The sequence below is a fragment of the Bombus bifarius genome, unplaced genomic scaffold, assembly GCF_011952205.1.
Source record: "Bombus bifarius isolate JDL3187 unplaced genomic scaffold, Bbif_JDL3187 scf7180000008010, whole genome shotgun sequence".
In the NCBI taxonomy this organism is placed as follows: domain Eukaryota; kingdom Metazoa; phylum Arthropoda; class Insecta; order Hymenoptera; family Apidae; genus Bombus; species Bombus bifarius.
Window position 1 is genome coordinate 256,037 of NW_022884388.1, and position 18,025 is coordinate 274,061.

At 37.2% G+C, this 18,025-nt stretch overlaps 1 protein-coding gene across 1 annotated transcript; it reads right to left on the reverse strand.

The window, feature by feature from the left end:
• Positions 1-10,741: 10,741 nt before the first annotated feature.
• LOC117206891 (putative fatty acyl-CoA reductase CG5065) lies at positions 10,742-14,770 on the reverse strand. Its single transcript, XM_033446591.1, has 8 exons — positions 14,657-14,770; positions 12,906-13,190; positions 12,486-12,802; positions 12,132-12,379; positions 11,712-11,895; positions 11,255-11,437; positions 10,907-11,161; positions 10,742-10,835 (listed from the first exon to the last, which is right to left on the reverse strand). The coding sequence occupies exons 2-8, from the start codon at positions 13,149-13,151 to the stop codon at positions 10,757-10,759; spliced, it is 1,512 nt and encodes a 503-aa protein (XP_033302482.1). The 5' UTR covers positions 13,152-13,190; positions 14,657-14,770; the 3' UTR covers positions 10,742-10,756.
• Between the last annotated feature and the right edge of the window lie 3,255 nt (positions 14,771-18,025).

Here is an 18,025-nt window from a genome sequence, read left to right on the forward strand (position 1 = left end):
TTGTTAGACAAAGCGTTCATCGCTTGACCGCGGCTACGTTGGGCGACAGATTGTCGCCTCGAGCCAAAGCTCACTATCACTAATCTCGAACAATTACAATCGGATTGAATAACTACGATTGTTTAATTACAGCTATAGTAGACTCTAGATTACAATGTTAGGGGATTATCCCGAAGTTTCAAAGGGGAGGATTCGATGCCCTTTCATCTCCGACATATTCAAGAATATGGGTTTTTCAAGACCTAGCGCGTTTTATTTTTGTCTGATATTCCAGTCGCGCTACAAGTGCCATAATTAATCTTTAGACTTTCACACTTGTTAGTTTGTATCATTACGTACAATTTTTATGTTTTAATATATGGTTATTTAGAATATCGAGAAAATTAGGAAATTATAAATAAAAAATATATTGCACAATGCTGCAATGCGCGATATATGATGTTGCGAATTGCTTGTAATAATTAATAAATAATACCCCCATTGGAAATCTGTGTGCGTCAGTGTAAGCTTATTTTCTTGGAAACGTCAAGGAGGAAATGTAATGTGTAAACTATTCAAATAGGCTCTCGTCATGAATGTTTTTACATTTTTTGTGCACTGAAATGTTAAATCACGTTAGTTTCTTATTTTACAATTCTGAGGAAGAATAAAGTGTTCTGATTATGAATGGAAAAGAAAAATTATAAATCGTGTTTTGTATTGCATTTTGTGGAAAATTGAACCAATACGTCAGAAAAAAACTTTGCTCGTTGCTAAAGATAATAAACGATAAAAAGCATGGTTTCACTAGAAGAGATATTTCTTTTGCTACGAAGATAATTATATTGTGTGTTTTGCAAGTGTATAAATCATTCATGTATAATGTATGATACAAATCATACCATGGGTTGAAATAGATCAATTACTGAAATATAATTAAAACCTATTAAATAATAACATTACCATAAACCTATTAAACCAATAACCTATTAAATAATTAAAACATGCCCAGTGTATTTCATGCTTCATTAAGAAAATTAAAATATAGCAACATACATCAAGATTAATATTAGTATTTTATCGAAACAAATAATGTGAACATCTTCTCATACAGCTGCTTTTGTACTTCGGACACAGTGATGAGGTGGGATGTGTCGTGGTAGGGTCGGAAGGAAAACTCAGATTTATTGAACGATAAATGTTTATTCACTGTAATGTCAATGAGTACACTTGGAGCAGGACACGCGATTATAATCGGTTCGCGAATGCGCGGTTATAAGTTAGAGCTTGGATAGCTACGATTCGAGATACGCTGCGAGTGCGGACAATGATTGCACGAGATGTCGAGAGCTTAGATAATTATTCGACTCGAACCGTGTAAGTATAACGATCGTGGTATGTTGACTCCCGGTAATAGACTGACTTTTTTGTCGCGATGCTGCTGCGGAGGAAGACTGCGTTGGGATATGTCTAAGGATGCGAAGGCATCGGATTCGTTGAGAAAAGCTTTTGTTCGGAAAGTGAGGGAAATGAAATGTACGTTAATGTTTATTGGCTAATTCGTGTTGGTCGTTGGAAAAGGATGCTAGCTGCCCTTGAGAGGGTGTCGCTAGCGGGAAGCATCGTACGTGAGAGATAGCAGATTTCTCGTGTGTCCCCGTGGTAGGTGGTCGACTTCGAGACTGATAAACAAAGACTGTTTGTCTCTTTGGAGGGCCTTTGCTAAAATAAATCCTAAGATTTATAGCGGTCCTTAGGCTAGCTGGAAATATTCGGTACGAATGTATCGACATCTGGCAATCATCTTGTCCGCAGGTATAGGGTCTTTGTGTCGTGCGTCACGCGACGTAAACTGTTGGGAAGTTTACTGTCAAGTGCCGCCACAGTGACATAATCAGGCTTGGACAGATATGGAAAAACAGTGAATATAGGGAGCAAGGAAAGATCTCGTTCCGCGATATAACATATATATGAAATTATGTAAGGAAAAAGTACGAGTGTGCCCAAAATTATTTGTAAACTATATAAATGTGGGAAAGTATAGTGATAGTAGGTTTGGTAACGCTATGATTTGTTTCGATATCGTTCACTTCAACACGAAATCAAGTATGATGCTCCGTCAGTCTATATGCACGCAGTCACCATTCGTCACTCGTCACTCACTACCCTCGTTACAACGGTTCCAACGCACTTTTTCACGCTGACCGCACTCCTTGACAACGCTGACAACATTCCTTGATAACTGACTAATGGCTACCTCTTATACCATGGCTCCGGTATACCCGGCACGCACATATTCCACAAACGTGGATGACCCATGGTTAAGTAGACCTTCTTAAACCCAGGGTTTTCGCCGATACTACACGAATCTGAGTAATTCCGCTAAAATGAAGGTCGAATTAGCTCCACAAATATGCTATGGCTTTTATTCATACCGATGGATTTTAATACCATCAGAAGTTATATTTATTTTATATATTTATATATATTATATTTATATATATTTTATATATTATATATATATTTTATATATTTATTTACATAGCTATTTAGCACGTCTGAGGCACCTAGATTTGTAACATGAAAACAGCTATATTGTATAGGATTACCAAATGAATTATATGTTCGTTGCCCTGAATAGAAAAAATTAATCTGAAGGAGTTTTTAGCTATCTGTCTGTAGTAATCCAGCAGTCTGTAGACATCTTTAGAGAAGAAACTATTTAGAAAAAGTTTCCAAACTGTTTTTAATCCTAACTAGTTGAGAAAATAGTCCTTGGCAGAAAACACGTAGTGTTTTGCTGTCATGCTACCATTGTCTGTCTATCATGAGTCGTAAGTGGCCTAATCACAATCATACAAACAGGTCTTGACTTTTGCGAGGTAAATACGTCCGCAAACTGAGTTGTGAAAAATCAACATAGAAGACAACAATGTTCTCGTTCTGGTGAAACTACAGAACCGTTACATCCTCTCCGATTTTGATGATTTTTGAACACGTTGCCAGGTACGTGATTTTTAACAACCTGTGGTGGATGGTGTAGAGGATTAATAAAACGGGAACGAGAGATTGCTGTTGCAGCCCGTCAAATATATTTGAAATAAATTAAATAAATTAATGAAATTAATTAAATAAGCTCGAGCAGCGAAAAATGCGTTTTTGTAAGCGCGCTTACATGACCGTTCCAGAAATTGGGTGGTGTGTTGGACATGAGGTGTGCGGAAAAGACCCATAGGTACAAGACTTGAGCCATATTCAAATTAACGGAGAAAAAGAAAATTTATCCTACTCGAATCTCGAACACGAGATTTACATTACTGTATATAGGACATGACTGTATGTAGATTCGTCTAGTAAAATAAAGCAACATTAAATCTGGTACTGCAGCTTGTTATGTTTTTCTAGAAAATCTATTTAAAAACTATTTGCTCGTTTTATTTGATACTATTTGAAATTGGAATAAATAGTTTGGATGGTTCAAAAGCAATAAAAAATCTCAGAATCTTTCTGCGACTGTAAAACTATGTCATACAGAAAGATAACTCTATGGAATTATGGTACAAGAACAAAGAAATGTAGAAAAACAACTTTCTTTTTATTCATTATACATAGTTATACCGTATTGATACACACAAATTGCTTATACTTTTAATTGAATTGCAAGATAAATATACATCCTACTTACAGAAACTGTTTTTAATTTCTCTAACTGTCCTTAAATTTGTCGTGAAATGTATTTAAAAATATTTTTAAATATATAATACAGAATACAGAGTCAATTGTCGTTCGCTCAAAGTCACTAGCTATAAGAATATTTGCTACTCGTACGCTAGGTAATGTTTACGTTCGCTCGATACTAACTATTCTAAAGATCGCGTTCGTTTATTCATACTGGTCGGAGGAGTACCGGAAAGTTTAAATTCGACTTCAGTTGACGGTTGCACGTAGCGGTGATATTGTTTTGTCCGGAATTTGTTTATTGTTACGTTTTGTACGTTAAAACGATGTCAATGTTCCGAGGCAAGACAACAACATGAGTCGCTCTCGATTCGCATCGTCCTCTGACTCATGTGCCGCTACATCATAGTAACTTTAAAGTTTGTAGTTTTTCATAGTATAATTTTTGTTACACATGAGCAGATTATGCGGGGTAACCCACTGCCAAAATTAACGATTTTCGATACACGACATGATAATGGAAAGATTCTCTCCAAGGTATTTGGGATACATGCCGCATTCCTAATCGAAATAGGCGACATATTGATTTATTAAGACCAGAGGCGAATTTAAACCGTTTCACACCGAAGGAGCACTGTCGATGATTCTTCTATGGTAAAAATGAAAGATGAAAGCAGGGGTATTTACACCATTTCGACACGACATTTTTACGGAATCGGGCGACAGCCGCATTGCTATCTCCGCGTTCACGCATCGTTCGAGTAACGGTAGCGCTGATCTTCGTAATAAGAGAAACGAAATGTTAGAGCTCCTGCATAATACCAAGCACCCGGTTAATCAGTGCGAAGATCTCATTGTGTATATTATTACGTGTAACCCCTATTGGCAAATTCGCGCTGAGTTCGAGATCTCACTAGGCGCTTTCTTGGTGTCCTGTGTTAGGTGACGACATTTAGCATACCTGCGTACGGGACGATTTTTTATTATTATAATTTAATTTGTACTTTACAATATGTCCAGCTGGACATTCGATAACTTTCTAACTTAATTGCTAAATAACATGTGGATGGCTAGCTCCAGCGGGCTACCATCTTCGAGTTTGTCTATTTTATTTTTTTAGTGAGGTCAGTGTAGTGTTTTCTCTTTAGTCTTCTTTTTATGAGAGTTTTGCCCGCTTCAGCAGCCAGCTGGATTGGATATGTTGCCGTTCTTGTGTTCTCATTATGCGCGTCACTTACTCCGCCATCGAATCGTTCCGCTCGACTACCGATCGAGGCGACCACATTTGGCATACCTGCGTACGCGACGATTAGAGAAAACATTATTCCTCTTTACTCGAAAATTTAATGAGACGGTTTTCGGTATGCTGTTACGGATTGTTTTACGTAAGCAAATTTAATGTCTAATCTATGACTTTTCATACAGAACATCGCGCAGGATGGTTTACGTTCTCGAATGCCATAATCTTTTTCTCTACGACTTGTATGAGGTAAACTGCTAACCTACTTTCGTTCCTGTAAAAAAGAAAGCGCGATTTTTTTATTCTCGAGTTTCATCCTATTTTAGCTTTAAGAATCTGTATCGAAACTTACGTGCCCTATCAGACGAGTATCGATATTTTCGTAATGTTTCAAGTTCAGTACTAGTTTGGTATCGATTAAAAAGAAATCAATATCGATAACCGATAAGGATACCTTTGCCTTTGATATGTATCCACAAGAGATTGAAATTCGTAGATAGATATCGGTAGCATCGATACCTGTATCGGCCACATCGCTGAATATATGTTCTAGAAATACGAACTGGACGTCCGAATAAGCATTCAAAATATACGTTTATAAATATATTAACTATTTATCAGTGTCTTTCCATCCAAATCTTAGCCCGGCTTGTCAATAAAATCTTAATGTCAATTGAATTCATAGATGATCAATCTACATCGGTCTCCAATAACTTTTTCAATAAAGTTACTCACCAATATATTACAAGAATGAAATACGCTTAAATATAAAATAAATAATCATTGCCTTGCATAATAGTGCATTGAATCTTACCTATGATTGCTTATCTGCTGTTTCTATAAACACATCATAGCTGCTGTTCGGGATTTGGAGTGGCTGTCAGTTTATGGCTCGGACAACACATATCCCTTTTTTGAGAAAGTCCAAATTGCCTATCTCCCCAAGCTGTAAACCTTATGGGGCTGAACTTATTAAGAAGCCAAAAAACAGCTTAAGTGCCCGATGGAACAGGGCAAAGGTAAACAAATGGCAATACTAGAGGATATGCGCCCACGAGAGGACAATAACCATGGACAACCTGAGGCGGAAGTCCTCGTCAGCCTCAGTCTTCATCAGAGCGTCGTATCTACTAACCGGATGCAGCCTCATCAAGATCGTACAACCGTCGTGATCAAAACGTCAAACTATTCGTGTATGTGATTTTCTTCGTTTTTCTTAATTTTTGACGCGACACAACCGCAGCGTGTTTTGTCAAACTGCTTCGTATTTATATGTTAATTGACGTAGGTTTGGGGTTGATAATTAATCGATTCACACAAATCCGATTTTTCTCTCTATATTTCTCCGCCTCGTACAACACGCCTTAACACACAGGATACACTTAGTCAATTAACACATGGTCGTCTTCTAAGACAAAAGAGCGTCGTTAGTCGAAGTCGTACCAACTTCTAGTAACTAGCGATCATGCCAACTTAACTTTTCTCCCCATTGATCGTAGTTTCTACAAGCTCCATAGATTTGGTAAAATACTGAGTCTTAACTCTATTTAAGCCTTTGGTGAGTATGTCAGCAATATTCTCGGGACTAGTTGTATATGTATAATCTTATATTGCCTTCGACACGCAGTTCTTAACATAAAAATAATGTACCTGGGCATGCTTAGAACTTTCAGTAACTACATTATCTTCGGACCATGAAATAGCCCCGATGTCAACACAAAAAATCTGGCAAGGAAGATATGATAATTGACCCAGCTCCCTTAACAGTAAGGAAACCCACGCAGTTTTCCTTGCTGCTTCTTGCATCGCCACAAACTCCGCTTCGCACGTCGATTGAGCTATAATTGGTTGTTTCTTAGACAACCAAGATATTGCACCACCTGCGAGTATGAAACATACCCGCTCCTAGATTTCCTATCTACCGTACAGCCCGCAAAATCTGAATCACAAAACACCTTCAAAGATTGTCCTGTCCTTTGTTACACTAGCTTCAAGTCCTTGGTTTTTGGCAGGTACTTAAAAATCCGCCTCACTGCTTTCGAATCGGATACAGTGGGATTTGCGCATCTTTGGCTTAATTTCCCTATTGCACACGCGACATCAGGACGACTCCCAGTTGCGACATACATTATATACCCCACAGCTTGTTCGTAAAACTTATTATCGAAGGGGTGTTGACACTCCAACCTCATGAGCAGTGTCAAACAGATCCAGCATTTGACCTATCTGTACGCATTAATCAAATACGACAGTGGTACTGTTTGGCTTACTCAGGTGGATGGATAAAAATTGAGTATCTGCACCTAGCATTCTAACGTCTAATTTGTCCTTAATTCTAGATATGAACAATTCGATCCTATCCTTCGTTCCAAACACGAGAATGTCATCCACATACACAGCTACAATCAGATCCTTGGACGCATTCACATACACACACTTATCACTCATACATGGGTTCAGACTCATACCTTTCAAAATACTGTTGATGTACCTAAACCACATTCTCCCGGCTTGCTCCAGTCCACACAGGCTCCTTTTGAATTTGCACACAAATTGAGTCCTGTCTTTTCCTGGAACTCTAAAAAATTCTGGTTGCTCCATATATATATCCTAACCTGAGATTACTGTTGAGATATGCACACTCCACATCGATCCGCTCGTAAACCCACTCATTCTCCGCATACAGAGCAAGCAAAATTCGTAGTTCTGCGTTTTACTATTCGACTGAAAGTTTCTGAGTAATCTACTCCAGGTCTCTGCCAGAATCCCCGAGCTACAAGCCTAGCCTTAGATCTATCAGGGTCTCTCTTTATGACAATCAGCTTCTTACAGTCTATAACATTTCTGTTCAAAGGTCTTTGCACAATGTCCCACACATCTTTATCTGTTAGATTGTCTAACTCCTTCATTATTGCATCATTCCACTTTTCAGCATCTGGCCCCCTCAGGGCTTCGTACACATTCACAGATACACACATGCTTTGAGTTTTGCAAACGGTTGCAACATGAGCGCAACTATCACACGTCTTTGGTTTATGTAATCTTGCCGACCTCTTGGACACAGTCGGTACACTCACAACCTCCCCCCGATTATTCTGACTCGTCAAATTGCCCATGAAATGGTCATTCTCCCCTTCATCGTTTTCATCGTCAACTCCCATTACAAGTTCAAAATCTTCTACGTCCCACATCATTCTGAGGATCTCCTTTGTATATTGCGCGTGTCCATATTAACACTCTTGTAGGGGAACGTATTCTCTTCGAACTTGACATGACAAGATATTATCACCTTCTTGGTCTTTGGCAGGTAAATCCTATAGCCTTTGACCTGTCTGTCGTATCCGACAAATATCCCCTCATTTGTCCTGCTATCGAATTTTCCACCGCTTGGACTTCTCAGGTGCCAGACTCTGCACCCAAATACTCTCAGTCTGTTGATCTCCCCTTGGATGTCAGATCCCTCACCTTTCCATAATTCCAGTGGGATCTTGTCTCCGATAGCAGCGGATGGGCATAAGTTTCTTATGTGACCCGCAGTGTTCACAGCTTCTCCCTACAGATAGTCAGGGAGCGCTGATTGGATGAGTAAACACCTAGACATCTCAACCAGGGTTCTATTTGCTCGTTCGGAAACCGCATTTTGCTCAGAGTTCCTAAGGACGGTCTTCCTGTCCTAAGATGCCTTTCTCTTTCAGGTAATTCTCAAAATTTTATCCTGTGTACTCACCTCCGTTATCAGTTTGGAGGGCACTTATTTTGGACTGGTGTAAAGCCTCCACTTCCATCTGGTATTCTTTGAAACACTTAAGTACTTCGTTCTTCCTACTGATGATCCTAACGTACATGAAACGAGAGAAATCGTCAATGAAGGTCACAAAATTATTACCCACGCCTAGCGACTTGCATTGAGTTCTGCCACTAACGTCGCTGTGAACAATCTCTAAGGGGCGCTGAGACATGTGGTGAGCTGTCCTCGGAAATGGTACTTTGGTCATTTTTCCTTTCACGCAGACTCCACATAGCTCCTCATGTTTCCTCGAGTTCTCCTTCACGCTCATTACAGGGATCTTTCTCATTGCATTTCCATGCAAGTGACCTAATCTCTCGTGCCACGATACAATACTCTTGTATGCCTTTGCTTCAATGACCTCAATGCCTCCGTCATCTTTCCCAGGCACCTCCTGATCGCTTTCCACGTAGATGTTTGCTACGTGCCCTTCAGATGGTATTGTCTCGAGGTAGTATACATTGTCTCCTACCCTTGAGTCGAATACAACGTCTCCATCATCAAGTGTTCCAACGGCCTCATCTCTCGTACACACTGTGGTGACACCCTTCATTGCCAATTGCCTGATCGAGATTAGATTCACATCTAGCTCAGGCACCCATAGAGCGTTCGAAAAGGATAGGGTCCAACCGCCACAGTCATCTTTACAACGATCGTTTCCTTTCGCTAAACCTTCAGGTATCCCTTGCCAATCCTGATCTGCCCGGTTGCAGGCGCGAAGTCCACGAACCGATGCCTGTCCGGAGTCATGTGATTCGAGGCACCCGAGTCAAGGTAACTGATCCTATCTCTTTCCATGAGGCTGATGGACGATGGCTGATGGCTGAGGCTGATGGCTAACGTAGAGAAAAGATCCTTGGACCTCGATTTGTCTTCTGATTCTCTCTCCTTTTTGCTGTCTTCTTCTTGTCTCCTTTTCTCTCTTTGGTTTTGCTCCTCCTTATCTCCCTTCCCTTCTTGGAACTGGTACGAAATGCGGCCCCGTTTTCCATATTTGTAGCACTTCTGGTCCTTTGGGTCTCTGTGCTTTGGCCACGCTCCATCTTTGTTCTGTTGAGGCTTGGGCCTCCATTGTTTCCAGGCCGCCATTGCGCTGTTATTCTTAGCCGAGTCCGCAGCCGCATCGATCTTTCTTTCTTCGAGTAGAAGATCGGATTCACGACCCTCGCGGTTAGATCCATATTGATCCTTGTTGCTCTCATGTACGTCGCGCAATTTGGATCCTCCACGAGGTCTGCCAAAAGAAAGCATGCCATAACATGGTCCTCAATTTTTATACCTACACTGGACAACTTATCGCACAGGTCCTGCATCCTTCCGCAGTACGTGGAGATATCCATGCTGGGGTTTTCTCGATAGTTCCCAGTTCCCGCATGCATAGAACGATGTCCATTGACGTGGATCTCGGGGCGAACATGCCGGAGAATGTACGCACGTGCTTTGTTGTCCATTTTCATGCAGTCTGGTCTCAACCTTTCTGCTGCCATAAATCCTGGTTCTACTGCATCCCAGCAGCCCAGGAAAACTAACGAGGCTTCCGTTATTGTGTTTCAATATTCATAATTGCCCTTTCTCAGGATCGGGTTCATATCCTTGTCCACATCACTCCATGTCCCATTCCCTCCTGGTCGATCATGGCGTGGTCTCTTCTCGGATAGTCTCAGAATACGCAAAAACTCAAAAATAGTTCTCCTTATTATCGCAGCTTACTGCCGTGGGCCCATAACCTGTTAACTGTTGTAGGTTTCGGGTTGATAATTAATCGATTAAACACAGATTCGATTTTTCTCTCTATATTTCTCCATCTCGTACAACACGTCTTAACACACAGGATACACTTAGTCAATTAACACGTGGTCGACTTCTATGACAAAAGAGCGTCGTTAGAAGTCGTACCAACTTAGCTTGTAGTTACTAGCGGTCATGGTAACTTAACTTTTCTCAACAAAATATAAATTTATTTAGAAATGAGACGAGTGAAAGGACAAAATGAACCGGATTATGAGTCCCTTCTTCATAAAATTGTATTTATATTGTTTTTTGTTAAAAGAGAAAATGTAACTTTTATATAGTCAGTACACAAAATATAATATTATCCATAGTAAAATTATTATACCGGATATTTTGGTGACCTGATGTATCCAGTATAACCTGAAATAACCGAAATTATATGTATTTATATTAGTTCCTATATTTTTATATTAAGATATTTTTATACGCACCTTGCTAACCGTTGTCGAGCTATTGACTTAAACTCTTGTTTTAGAATAAATTTCCTAATTCCCATCAGGTAAATTGCAACATACTTCTCCCAATCCATATCCCGTAAATCTAGTTTGACCATACCGCTGTCGTTCAACATTTTTACTTTCCTCGCTAAGTCGGAACAGTTATCTCTTTGGAAAGTCCATTCGTGCGTGGTGAAATATGTTACCGATGTGAACAGCTTATGATCATTTTTGAGAAGTTTCATCATTCTGAAATATCATTTTTAATTATTATTATAGATGAAGACAGAGATTATCCCAGAAAGATTGTTCTCGTTGTTCGAGGATCGCGAGAATACTCACGTTGGTTTACTGCGCCGAAGTCTTAAAAAGATATCAATGACGAATGCAGGCAAAACATACATTACACTCAGGACGTTGTAAATATATCTGTTAGCTATCATTGGACAACCCGGGTACCATAGCGTATCGTTCAGTGGCGTTTCTATGCTACACTTCACCACGGCATCTTTTAACTGACCCCATCTTGTCAATTGAAACATTTACATTTGTATACTTGTTGGAATTATACTTAATGCAAAGTTTATTATCATCCGAGTACCTCGGGAAATATTATGGAATTGATATAAATATTATTTTATATCACTACTGTTCTAAATTGAAGTATTGAGAGCAAAAGTGGACTTTTGTTTTCTACGTTTGTTTGTGCATTATCTACATTACTTAAATAAACTGAATTTTTTGGAATATTGTAACAATCGAATTACATGAGTTGAAAAAGATTCGTAATAAACTTTACTTAAAAGGGTTAGCGTTACTCGTGCAGTTGTAAACTTTAACTTCGTGATCACGACGTAGCGTGACATGCCATGCTGTACATATTATCGTGTCAACTACGAAATCGACAGGCACTACATCCAATCTTGCATCTTTTCTAGCCAGTATTGCTGTTGCACATCCTTTACTAACTAGCAGAAGGATACCTGGTAACATTAAATTGGTTTAGAAATTATTTGTGATTTTCTATTTCCAGATATGTAGCGCTTATTAGATTGGAAAGAATTCTCGTAATTGTGAGCAACAACAAACTTGAACTATAATACTTATGATCTAGTGGAAATCCCTCATTTTACTTCCCACAAATCCAAAGATTAACTTCACTTTTCTGAAATCTGCGGGGTATTGAACATTTATCATTGTAAAGGATTTCTGAAAACACCTGTTATTGCAGAAATATTCTCTAGCCAACCAGGACATGGTTCTTCCAATGAGGCACCAATTATGCTTGGCCGCACTATCGCAACTGGCAGATCTTTGCACTTGCTTGCTACAATCTGCTCTGCCAAATTCTTACTGAATGTGTATGTGTTTGGATAAGTTTTTAAGATCCTTTCCTCTATTTGGTTGATCAACGTTTTGTCGAATTTGTCACACGTATCGATCACCTCTGAAGGTTTCAAGCTCGTGCTGCGGAGATAATAATATGTGAACATATTCTTCACGCTATAATTACAAATATTATATCCCATGTTGTTCCACTGTGGAACAACGTTTGCTCATAACTTATTCTTACGTATAAACTTTTTCCCCGATCTCATGTAGATTCACGTTACTAAAAGCTGTGCTAACGTGGACGAAGCTAATAGGATGCCTCAGTTCGTTCCAAAGTTCGATGACACGAGCAGTACCTTTCGTATTCACATTAATAGCCACGTGTAACGGCTCGTTGAATCTCACAGTGGCCGCGGCGTGAAATACTATGTTTACTTTTTCTAACAACAGATTTCTATCTTCTCGCGAAAGACCCAAATCTGGCAGACTCACGTCACCTTTCACGGGGTAAACTCGGCTCAAAACTGATGGGTTCTTTGCTTTCACGCCATCGTAAATCTGCAGACGAAAAGATACAAGCTCAATTCCAGAAAAGAAAGTTAGCCAGTTTGGTTGCTGACAGGCTGAAGCATTGAAAGAAACAAGAATTGTATTTACGAACGGGATCATCTATCAGCTTCTTAAATCGTTGTTCTAGCGCTTCGTTCGTTTTTGGACGAATTAGTATAAAGATAGCAGTGATGCGCGGACACACGCGCATCAGTTTTTCCAGAAGACCTATTCCCACGAACCCGGTTGCTCCAGTCACAAGAATCCCATTACCGGCGTAGAATTCCTCGAGAGTATTCATTTTATTCAACCTTTTGTTGATCCAATTTTCATTCGATTCTTTATTGATTGTATCCATGTTCCAGAATCGTCACACTTTCAGTCCCAATATTTGCCACTGAATTATCAAATAGGAAGTGGAAAAATTTTTAAAATAATGTAGAAAATTTATTATGGTTAATATCTCAAGCTTAAACAACCTTTTTGTAGTTTCCTTTGACTTCTTTATTTTTTGTTTTATTTATATATGTGTGAATATTGTAATATACAGTGATCGGTGATTTGTGTGGAAAATGTGTGTGGTGCATGCGAGACAGTGTTCGACCAAATTTAGTAGTACTTCAAGAATAAGTAGTGCATATGTGATTTTCTTGTGTCATCCGTGAACGAGATGATTGCGGTGCACATGTGAAATATGTATAAACATTGTTTATATGTGCTCTTATTTATTCATTATTTATGGACGCAAAAGGACTCATACTTCCGATATGCCGTCACAGGTTTTAATGAGTGAACAGGTTTAATCTATAATCGATGATTTTTTTTAGAAAATATCGCGCAGAATGGTTTATGTCTCCGAACTTCATAGTCTTCTTCTTTATGACTTGGACGAGATAAGCTGCTGCCCACCGATCGTTCGTATAAGAAACAAGGCGCACTCTTTTTGTGCTCCATTTGCATCTTACTTAGCTCCAGGAATGTGCAATAATTTTATATTATCCTTTTTGTGTATATTATAGTGCATCAATTTCTACGTTATTTAGTTTTGTAACTTTCTGTTTGATCTTTACAATACCAAGCCTTTTATTGTACAAGTTGTGTTATAGTGATTTAATATGTTAATACATGTATATAGTATACAAGTGTAGAAAATTATTATAATTAACTAACTACAATTTTGTAAAAACATTGAACATAATGCCATTTTAACTCTTGAATTTCTATGAAAGGATGTTTATATTCAATGGAATGTTCAAATATTCAAAAGGATGTCCTTATTCAAAGAGATATTTTGACACAGCATCTAAATAATTAACAAATATATTTCTAAAGAAAGTGATAAATAAAATAAGAGAAATGTATTTTATCACGATGTAGGATATTTTACTTCAACTTACTAATGTAATTGCGTAAATATATAATCTTTCCATTACCATTTCATAGTTTTTTTATATGTAATCTAAAAACAAGAGATTTTACCATTTAAGATGTAAAATGATTAAAATATCTCGCACGGTTGTTGTAGTCACCGCAAAGCGTATTTTCATCTTTCATAAACCCGAAAAGTCGAAGACAGCCCTAACAATAATTTATGAAAAATCGATCATAAACTCAAGTTTTGTCAAAATTACGATTACATCTACTGATTGGCTGTAAATTATTGAATTATCACAATAATAAACCATTTTGCTGCGTAAAATGTAAAATACAAAATAAATATTTGAGAACTCAGAAACTTCGTTTAAACTTTTGTAATAACTAATAACTCGATGATAGTTTTTGATATATATGATATTGGTAATAATGAATGACAGTTAGTGAAGGACACAATTTAATACAGAATAACAAGGAATTGCCTGTTACCTGATAGTATTTTCACTGTGTATTGTTTCCCAAAGATCGAACAAAAATGCGACTTCACGATAGTAGATACCGATACGTCCGTCACAGTACTGTAACGATATTCTATGTGTCGCTCCTCTAAATACTCATACTTGTAATAACATCGCCCTACTACTGCAACTGGACAATGCTATGCAAGAATCATTTGATTAATATATTTATCTCAAAAATCAAACAAGAAGTAGGCTTGAGTGGTTTTTGATCGTAATAGGTCAACAGGAATTGATTTTTTGTCACTGATTGCTGCTACAGCTTGCATTTTAATGACATTTGCATTACATACAACTTCTTATTGGTCAGGATGAAGGAAAAAATATTTGCATTACAAATTCCATTTCTGATAATTACGGATTATTTTTTCTGGTGGAGTTGAAAAACAATAACGCAGAAGCAGTGTAAAAACTATTTATATAGTGCATAATCTTAACAAAATTGTAATATAACATCGTTTATTACAAAATTTTTTGCGAATGAAAGATATATACATATTCTTACAAATCCTCAAAGTAATTTTAAAAAAAGTATTGGATAATCTATTCGTATTATGAAAATATTAATAAATATCTGGTTAATGGTACACATATATGTGTAATACATATTTGTCGAGTTAGCGCTTCATAGAATGAAACGTACATAAATGTAAAAAAAATAATCTGCATCAAAGCCTAAAAAAATGGGTTTAAAGACAATTTCTTCCTGATGCAAGGTAACTATCCAACGCCCAATGATACACGATACACAATGTTATACAATACAATGCTAATCCACGAGCGTTGATCTTGTATCGTGTTTGGAAACGTTTATAAACAGCTCCGTAATATAAACATTATTGAAAATATATGGGAAAATCATTTAAAGAAGGCTTTCTTTAAAAAATGGAAAAATATTTCAAGTAGAACACTCATCAATTTGATAACGCCATTTGATTTGATTCAACGCCACGAGAGTTTCAGACCATAATAAAATTAGAAGCAAACTTCGCTAACAAAAAAGGCTGCGAACAGTCAGACTCCGATTTTATTAAAACTTTGCAGGTTTGAAGAACAACGCAAAATATTAAACACGTATTCTCTTTTAGCCACGCTAACTCAAGTTTATAAAGTGAAACCACCCTCCAAAGTTCAATCCTTAAAAGTCTATTATGAAAACAATTATGATGAGGTTATTAGATGTATGAACAGAGGAACGCGTGGATAAATTGTAAAGTAGGAAATATATTTTAATACAGAAGTGTACAAATAGAAATATAATTTGAGCTGGTCCCGATCCGCACGCTAGCAGTGTTACCCTATAACTGAAAGCCCCGAAGCCATCGTCGCCTGTCTACTGTCTATGGTCTGCCTTCGTCCCAGTCTATTGTTTATACGCTGTCGATGACTTCAGTGCTTGAGAAAACTACAAAGACCAGATGTAGAGTTTTTTTTTAGAAGTGGTGACCACTTCAACAAATTAAAAATAGACAAAAATATGCTAATAAAAATTTTAACATATAGGGAAAAAATACTACAGTAAATAAGCAATTGTTTGAAGAGATTACGTCAGTCATGTATATTCATATCTATCTATTACGTCAATATTACCATCGCCAACGATCGACGCTAAAAGCACCTTACTAGATGAGTCGACAATAGCCGTCAATGCTCTGAGAGTGTTTATTCAAACTAATAAGCATTTGATATTTATACATTTACATTTTTGCTGATTTGACTACAGATCATACCATTATATATACAAGGTGTTCGACTACAGATGTGAAAAAATTTAATTGGTGATTCTTGAAGTAAGAATAAAATGAAAATCAGGAAAAAAATATTACGTTTTAGACTTTATCCTTGAGTTTTTGGCAATTAAAGATTCGTCGAAACATTCCTGTGCGCGCACTAACCTCCTTACACAAAGGAAAATAGATCAGCCTAAGCAGCGGGGTGCACAGGGTGCTCAAATCGAACGACACATGGGTACTAGTTTACCTCCACAAAGCGTAGAGAACAAGATTATGACATTCGAAGTCATAAAACACCCTGCGTGACGTGTTATTTTTTATAATCTATGATTTTTTTTTACATCATAGATTAAACATTATACTTGCCTCCTTATTAAAATCAATAACAGCATATCGAAAACCGCCTCATGGAATTGTAGAGTAGAGATCCTTACTGTTTACTTTCATTCTTTGTCTCCATAAGTAATTAATAAATAATAGTATTTAATAATATAAGTAAAATAAATAATATATAATTAATAATATAAAAATAACAAATAATATAATATAAATAAATAAAATATCATAATAGTAGTATTAGTAAATAATAAATAATACAAATGTTTAGACAAATTTGATACACGCACCGCGATCGTCCCTCCGTGGGTATTCGCAAAAAATCACATACGCATCAAGTATTCTTGAGATACTGATACTGCATATTTAAATATTCGCATACATACACATGAAATAAAAAATAAAAGAACCAAAGGAAACTACGGAAGAGATTGTTTAAGCTTATACTCGAAGGATTAATGAAGGTATTGTTTTATGAAGTAATATGTAATTTGGGGCCTTTTAGTTTTTAATTCTTTGAACACTGCAACTCTTTTTTATTTTTGTATTCTTTGTTCTTTTTTAAATCTTTCTTATTTAATTCCAATGCGAGTGATTTTGGTGTGTAGTGTGTGTAGTATATACAGTGTGTTGCATGTATCGTGCTTACTGTGTACTTTGTTTGTAAGAAAACAGAGGTTACATTGAACATTTACTGTAATATAGTACGATTACTATTTTCGTTACGATTTTTCTGTGAACAACATATTTAATGTTGAATCAATAATTTTTCTTAAAACACATCGCGTAGGATGCTTTACGTCTCTATTTGGTCGAAATACAAAAGTGTTGCCAAAAAATCGACCTTAGCCTTGAAATTCAGGATCAAAAGGTAAAATTTTTCTGCTTGCGTCGTATTCTCCTGAGCACAGGGACCAACTTTGCGAAAACAACTATCAACCACACTCGTCCATTCGCATGGAAAATGATGTTAAAGTTTCTTATAAAAGTCAGCACAAAGTGGGAGTGATTTTCTGATCGTGAATCTAAACGAGAAATTATAAATGGTGTTTTGTATTGAAATGTGAAGAAAACGGAATCAATACATCAGAGAAAAACTTTGCTCGCTGCTAAAGGTAATAAACGACGGAAAGCATGGATTTATGACACTAAAAAAGATATTTCTTTTGCTATGGAGGTAAATCACTCATGCATAATGTATAATACAAATCATACCACAAGTTGTAATAGATCAACTGGTGAAATATAATATAAGCATAACCTATTAAACA